The following is an 8,184-nucleotide window of genomic DNA, read 5'->3' as shown; positions in this document are numbered from 1 at the left end:
CCTGCTCTGCAGCATTTTAGTTTGGCTTTTTTGTGGAATAAATCCTTCTGTTTTTTGAGAACTCCTGCCTCCAGCCTCCCTCTCTCTCCTTGCGTTTGGGTCCTCAACACCACGCCTTGTGACAAGTTTGTACATTTATTAAACTAAATTCAGTTGTATTTAAATAACATCTATTTCATTACAAATGGTCTCTCTGCGCTCTTCAGAATCTCGTACCCTGACCCCAGCATCTGCAGTGCAATTGATTAAATCATTTTGGTGGTGTGGTATCGAGCTAATTTGATTAAAGACGCTCAACATTTAAGGTTTGCTGTTTATAAGAAGCCTCAGAAAGGAAGCCTCTGAAGAGATAAACATTAGTTAGTCTGATTTAGTGATGATGATAAAAATTAGTTACTGTTGTACTACTACTACTAATTATATTAGCAGCTATAATGACACTGGGGTTGGTAGTATTATTATTAGTAGCCTTGTGGTTGTTGTTATGATTATCATTATTAATAGTATATTATTAAGAGTGTATTTACAGGTATGTGTACCTCTTCATCTCATACCCCCTTTCCACCAAAACAGCGCTGGTCCTGGTTCACAACTCGTTCAACTTGGAACCAGCTTGTTTTTCCACAGCTCGTGTGCTAAGGGGAGCCACGTCATCACGTCGCTGCATTTGCATTGGCACGAAAGTTGAAGCAACAACAAGGTATCTGCTCTAACAGGACTTGGTCCACGTAGCTCCTCTGTGGACACATCTCTAAAAGACAGGTTGTCTCCTCCTCAGACCCATGATGCTTTGCTGCATCCAGATTCATTCTTATTTGATAATGTCTCCATCTCCCAGTCTTGCTATTGACGTTGGTCTTAATAACTCCACCCCCTCCGCTTACGTAAGTAGTTCTTTCCTCCAGACCAGCAGTTGGTGCTACCTTGGAACCGGAGCCAGTTCTTTGTCAGTGGAAACAGAAAACCCGGTTCCAAACTCAGCACTGGCCCAGAACCAGAACCAGAACCAGAACCAGTCTGGAACCGGACTAGACTAGACAACTAGTAAAAGTGTGACACCACTACTAATACATACACTACAATAAATGCGTCGGCATGGTACCTAAGCCTCGACTACCAGCTTGTGTGCACCCTTGTGTGTGTGTGTGTGTGTGTGTGTGTGTGTGTGTGTGTGTGTGTGTGTGTGTGTGTGTGTGTGTGTGTATCCATAGATGAATAAGTGCATGCTGGTATGTTTATTTGTATGTATGATCATACATGTATGCACACACACACATTCAAAAATACTTAAATGGACTTGTATCTCTCTCTCGCTCTCTCTCTCTCTCTCTCTCTCTCTCTCTCTCTCTCTCTCTCTCTCTGCATGTTTTTCTTTACTGCAACACACTGGAACAAACATCACACAGACATTACAGCAGTCACCACACTACACAAAGTGCACCTATCGCTGTCTTGTCTTTCTACCAGTCTTGTAGATTCGTGTTTCACTTTGGTGATTTTGGTCCTTTTTGTCAGAATATGGAATCAAAATATTAATAAAAAATGTCAGACGCGACTGTCGCAGAGGAGCGGTGAAGGACTCACACACACACACACACACACACACACACACACACACACACACACACACACACACACACACACACACACACACACACACACACACACACACTCATTCACTTTATATATATGCATATATATGAGGACAAAAATAAGTAAATATATAAAATGAAACTACTGTCCCTTTCATAGAAAACTAAACACATTAGTTAGTCTGTAAAAGGCTGTAGAGATACAGTCAACTTTAAGTTTTGAGACACTTTTCAGTCCACATCTATCTATAAATGGAGACAGCTTCGCAGTGGGGCTACTGTTTCTGGAAGTGGGCATCCAGCCAAGAAGACTCCAAAGGCAGAACACAGGATCCTCAGTGAGTTACAGAAGAGCCCATGAATAACAGCTATGGGCTGGAAAACATCCCTGGACCCGGCAAACATTTCTGTTCATGGGCGTACCATGGACAAGTCGTTAAACAGACTGGCTGCCCGTGGCCAAAACACCACGGAGGACGCGGCTGCTCTCCAAAATAAACACTGCTGCACACCTAAAGTTTGCCAAACAGCATCTTGGCAATCTACAACACCACTGGGAAAAAGGCTTTTTGGACTGATGAGATCAAAGTTGCATTGTTTGGGAAGAATACTCAACTCAATGTAAGGTAAAGAACGAGTGGAGCCCCACAAAGGGATGGCTCAGGGTCAATAGGGGCTGCCTGGAACTATAAGCGTTATCAAAAACTAAAGTTCTAAGCCTGATCCCAGAGGTAGAGTCTGTCTGACTGCACAGACTAGATCTGGCTTCAGCGAGGTCTGTTTCCCAGCAGATTTTGTTATCTATGAGTCTTTGTGTTGCCCTGGAAAATGTGTCAAAATGGTCTTGAAGTAGTTTCATCACGCAGCAGGACAGTAATCCTGAATATACAGACGAGGCAGCCAAAGAGTGTCCGACCAAGCAGTGGGATGTTTTGGAGCGTCCAAGACAGGGACACGACCTCAGCGTATCAATCCACAAGACCAGATCCCATGAAATGAGCAGGAAGTCAGCATGGCTGCATTCCAAGTCTGGCAGAACATCAGCGAGAAAACCATGCGCACACTGTTATCCACGGATGGCTGCGTGCGCATGAAGTCACTATCTGCAGCACGAGGAGCGTTTTCAGCTGATGGCCAGAGATTTCACAGCATCCATCTCACATTTTTCAAACTGGTGCCTTTGAGGTTGCAAGATGAGTATGAGCATTCAAAGAGAAGTGGAGAAAGAAATTGATCAATATCACAAAACATCACCAAAACAATAGAACAGAGACAGAACTGAAAGCATACCTTCATCATCCCCATGTTTTCATGCTAAATGTTCTGGATTTGTGGAACCTGCTTGAATCCTTGCATCAGTTTGTTCTCACAGACACACACACATTTATTCTTCAACTTTCATGTTTATGCTAATTAAATATAGTCTTTCAATCAGGCTAATTAATCGCGGTTTGAACCTTCTGCACAAGTGCAGTTTTCTACCCATTGTCGGCTTCTCATTTGTTTTTTTCAGGATAAAGAAGCTTTTATGACTCAGTGCAGGATTAAATGACTCCCTAGTGATGGATATTTTTGTAGTAAATTATGACTTTTCTATGTCTCTAATGTGCTCTACCCTCCTTGACACTTCACCGCACCACCAGTCAGACTGACTTTTGAATTATGTCAAAAAATACTGAAGATGAAAGGCTTCTTTGAAAGTAGCAGTAAAAGAAATCAAGTCCTTCTGCCAGCATTTGAAACAACGACAAGGCGCTGCCAGATCAGAATTCGATCAAACAATAACATTTTTCCCTGTTTTTGATTGTGATTAGGCCTTCTTTTCTGACAGGGACTGGAGTAATTGTGAAATTAATGAGAATGGTTGGATTTCTTTTCTTTTTTTGTTTTTTTTTTTCCTTTTAAATAATGAAAAGATGATGAAAAAAACCCATGACTCTGGGAAGGAGCGTTGCTGGGTGGGAAGAGGACTTCAAAAGGAATGATAAGCAAATGTAGCCGAGCTTTCGTTCTGAATTAAGTCAACCAGCCACTTTAATCAAATTGTTTCAGAGGAATCAAACTACAAACAGAAACAGGGAGAAGAAAGAAGAAGAGATTGATTTAAAGCCTGTGAGCTTCAACTAACATCACAGCTTCTCTAAAAAACTGACAACCACTTCCTTCCATTTATGCTAACTTTTATGTTTGGACTCTTTGATTTGAACACAAACCAATAATAATGTAAATTTCAGCTGTACTTGGTGAGTGTATCATCTTCCACAATCAATGCTTACATTTTCAGTTTTAAAGGAGGAGATCTGAACCAAAGTTTAACAGGTTGCTATGATTTTTTGAAATTTTTTTCTTTACAATTGTTCCAGCGCTGCATTGTCCTTTAGTTGTCACTGAGACTAGAGTCTGGCAGCAGCCTGAATCCCATTATAGGGAAATCTGGTCAGGATTCCTGACTGACTGGATGCTTTACATATTTCAAGTGATCATATCCAATCTGTGTGTCCTAGCTGACATTTCCTGATCAAATGATGGTCGTATATATGCAGAGAACTCATGTAAACAAACCAAAATGGAGGGCGGTGAACTGGTTTTTCTACTGCAGCTGTGCACATTTTCAGTCAAAACAGAGCAACAGACTTCTTTTCACACTCTGAAGCAATGACCTCCATCACTCTGGGAGATGGAGTTGTTTGTGTTCCCTTGATTAAAACCATTTGACATCCTACTTGATCAACAAGGCAGCTCAGATTGAGACACAAAGCAAGGCACGTTTAGTTGTACAGCTCGTTTCATTTACATGACAACTCAAAGTGGTTTACATAAAAATATATTTTTTGAAATGCATTTTTTTAGAGCAGAATTAGTGACAGACAGACAAATGAAAAAGAATACAACAAATAAAGGTTGTAGTGCGTTATATAGCAGCAGTAAATAAAAAGGTTTTCAACCTAGACTTAAAGGTATTGTGACATGAAAAACAAATTTTTCTTGATTTTTTGTGTTTTGTTGGGTGTCTTGACATCAATTACACCCAAAAAACCACGAACTTTTAACATTCAGTGTATTGTGTGCTTTCTGGGATTTTCCGCATAACTATGCAAAAACGGCGCACCTGGTTTGGTGGCGGATCGTTACGTATAGACCCGCTAAATCACCGCCCCCTCCACCCAGCTCCCTGCCTCCTCTCCTCTCCAGCGCACCATAAAGGCTGATTTATGGTTCCGCGTTACACCGACGCAGAGAGACGCGCACCGTACGCTGAACCCTACGGCGTAGGCTCTGCGTCGATTTAACGCGGAACCATAAATCAGGCTTAACACAGAGCTGTTTAGAGCCTCTTTTGTTCTAATCACCGGAGGAAAACTGCTAAAAAGACCCGCGGCCACTGAATGGACTTAAGATAAGGGGACACTGCTGCTTGCATGCCTTTATTTTTATGATTGTTTGCTGTGGACTGCTGCTTTTCCGTGCATGCTTCACCTGTCGCTCCCGGCTTAACTCTCTGACGCCGCTGTGAGCGTATGGGTGGGTTGGAGGAGGTTGGGAGGAGGAGCGGCGCAATGATTGACAGGAAAGGGGGAAAAGGACGCGTTTTTCACGGCGCAAAAAAACACTGTCATAAAAAGCCAGGAATGGAGTACTAGAGTGAAGTTTTTCTTGTTACACTCTTTTAGACACATTTGAGGGATGTTGGCCAAGACTTTTAATAGTGTTAAAAGCATGTTAAAAATGATGTCACAATACCTTTAAAGTAATCGAGAGTTTCAGCAGCCCTGCATTCTGGGAGTTTGTTCCACAAGTGAGGAGCATAAAAGCTCAACGCTGCCTCACCGTGTTTGGTTGTAACTCTGGATACAGGAAGTAGGCGTGGCCCTGACGACCTGAGGGCTCTGGTTGGTTCATCATGGACCAGGAGATATGTGCTTTGGTCCGAGACAATTCAGAGGTTCATAAACCAGCAGCAGGGTTGAACATCTGTTCTGGGACAGACAGGAAGCTGGTGTAGAGATCTAAGACCTGAACTTATATGGTCCACTATCTTGATCTTAGTGAGGACTCTGGTCTCTCGGTCTTAGTGAGAACTGGAGGTTCTAGATGGACCCGTGGGACCAGCGTTACAGTAGTCCAGTCTACCGAAGATAAAAGCTGGACCAGGGGCCTCATGTACTAAGAGTGCGTGGATTTCAACGTGAATCCGTGCGTGGAATTAACAAGACCGCAAAAATTCATATGTACAAAGCTGTGCGTACGCCCAAATCCACGCAGTTTTCTCTGTACATCACAATCAGCGTGGAATTGAGCGCACATGCGGGAGCGCAAAACTCCGCCCTGACGCATGATCATGAGTATAAAACAGCAAGTGCAAATCGGCCAAATAAACTTTAGAAATGGCAAAAGCAACCAAAAAGAGAAGATTCACAGAGTGTGAGCTGGAAACGCTTTTAACAGAGGTGGAGGCCAGGAAGACCGTCCTTTTTGGCTCCCTGTCCTCTGGGATAAATACAAAGAAGAAAAAAGGCGAGTGGGATCTTGTGGCTGTGTCCGTAAACGCTGTGGGGTCGGAGCACCGCAGCCCACAGGAATTAAAAAAGAAGTGGTCGGACATAAAGATGGAGGTAAAGAAGAGAGCGGCTGCACACCGGCGAAGTGCGGCCATGACGGGTGGTGGAGCAGGAACGGAGGCGCTCACCCCTTTTGAGGAGCGCGTGTGCGCAATCGTGGGTGAGACCGTCCTCACAGGATTCCTATCTGTCCCTGAGGGCGACTCCGTCTCATTTGAGCAGCTAAATGAAGGTAAATTAACTCCAAGTGTACCATAACCCACAGTGAAGTAAACTTATTTATGCTTGCATTGAAATAATAGACTCGAGTGACTGAAGTGATATTGTTACAATTTTATTCAGATGATGCCGAACCGGGAACCTCGGGGGTCACAGCCTCCTCCCTCCCATCTGAGGAACCCCGCGCCACCGCTGCCTCCGATCCTGAGGCCCGTCCGACCGGCCTCATGCTGACGCAGGCGGTCCTGGATATTCACGAAAGGATCAGTCGGGGAATTGACCAACTAAATGCAACCATGTCACGCATTGCTGACTCACTGGAGCAGATCACTACTAAAATAATACAATAATAAAACGTTAAAAAATGAACCTTGACTGAGTTTCCCATCTATAGTGTGTCAATGACACGTTGTCGGGCCCGAATGGCAGCTGCATGAGGTTGCACAAGGGGGGGTGCTGGCTCTGGCTCGTTTGCCGGCTCCTCCACCTCTGCCAGTGGGACGCCATGGCGGTGCGCCAGATTGTGCAAGGTGGCACAAGCAATAATGATGCGGCCCACCTTGTCGGGGCGGTACAGCAGCATCCCCCCGCTCCTGTCCAGGCAGCGCCACCGACATTTCAGCTGCCCGATCGCTCGCTCTACAACAGCTCTAGTGATGGTATGAGCGTGGTTGTAAGCGAGTTCTCGGGCAGTCTGGGGGTTGGTGAGGGGGGTCATCAACCACCCCTTCAGTGGATAGCCGCTGTCACCTGATGGGTTGTCAATAGACACATTAATGAATAGAATAGACTTCATTGATCTCCCAGAGGAGAAATTCAGTCCTGCAGCAGCCGAAACGCACACACACGCTCAACGGTCTATACAACTAAATTAAAAAATGGAAATAACCAATAAATAATAACTGAAGAACTGTGAAGTGGCTTTATTTTCGACATTGTAAGCGATCACTTACCAAGGAGCCATCCATCCCGCACCCTGCCAGCTTGGAGCCTCATCCCCATCAGGCTGTTGGCGAGGATGAAGGAGTCGTGGGTGGAGCCAGGCCACCTTGCCACAACATTTGTGAAGCGCATCTGTGCGTCACATATGATCTGCACGTTGATGGAATGAAAGTTTTTGCGATTGACATACGCAAATTCATCCACCGATGGCGCCTTTATTGCAATGTGTGTGCAGTCAATCACACCGATTACATTAGGGAAACTGGCAATTGCTGCAAATTGCGTTTTAATATTTGCAAGGTCAGCTGCACCATACGGGAATCTGATGTACCTGCCGAACTTGCGGATGATCCCGTCCCATACAGCTGGCATTGCACGGCTCAGTGCGGACTGGCTTATTCCTGACCGGTCTGCCAACTCGCGCTGGTAGGACCCGGTAGCCAGGAAACCAAGTGTGGTCAGCACTTGCAGGGGGACAGGTAGTGCGTGGCTCCTCCTTGTGCTCCTCTCCAAACTGGGACCCAACTCAGCACAGAGTTCCAAGAGGATTGCTCTTGGAAATCTGAAACGGCTGACCAGCCAGTCATCATCGTGGGCCAGTAAATCAGTGTGGTCCCTGAAGATGCGCTCCCTCCTGATTCTCCCATTATTGCAGTCGTCTACCACGAGCAGTACTGCCATTGTGATTTGCACAGGTTACGTTGTCCTGCGCCGACCTTTATATGTTCAGACCATGTGGTTAATTGTGTAATTGGTGCAGTTCCACCCGTGTGTCACTTATTTGATGATTGGGGACTGTCGTGTCCTTCATGTGGTCGTGAACTTATTGTTGACGTCACGTTTCCTCATATTCTGCACTTCACTGCATCACC

At 44.9% G+C, this 8,184-nt stretch overlaps 1 protein-coding gene across 1 annotated transcript; it reads right to left on the bottom strand.

Annotated features, from left to right (window-relative positions):
- Positions 1-6,702: 6,702 nt before the first annotated feature.
- Positions 6,703-7,548, bottom strand: LOC133446764 (putative nuclease HARBI1). Its single transcript, XM_061724839.1, has 2 exons — positions 7,324-7,548; positions 6,703-7,120 (listed from the first exon to the last, which is right to left on the bottom strand). Exons 1-2 carry the CDS (start codon positions 7,442-7,444, stop codon positions 6,759-6,761), a joined length of 483 nt encoding a protein of 160 aa, XP_061580823.1. The 5' UTR covers positions 7,445-7,548; the 3' UTR covers positions 6,703-6,758.
- Between the last annotated feature and the right edge of the window lie 636 nt (positions 7,549-8,184).

Source organism: Cololabis saira, chromosome 7, assembly GCF_033807715.1.
Source record: "Cololabis saira isolate AMF1-May2022 chromosome 7, fColSai1.1, whole genome shotgun sequence".
Lineage (NCBI taxonomy): Eukaryota > Metazoa > Chordata > Actinopteri > Beloniformes > Belonidae > Cololabis > Cololabis saira.
This window is presented reverse-complemented; position numbering and strand designations above follow the sequence as displayed.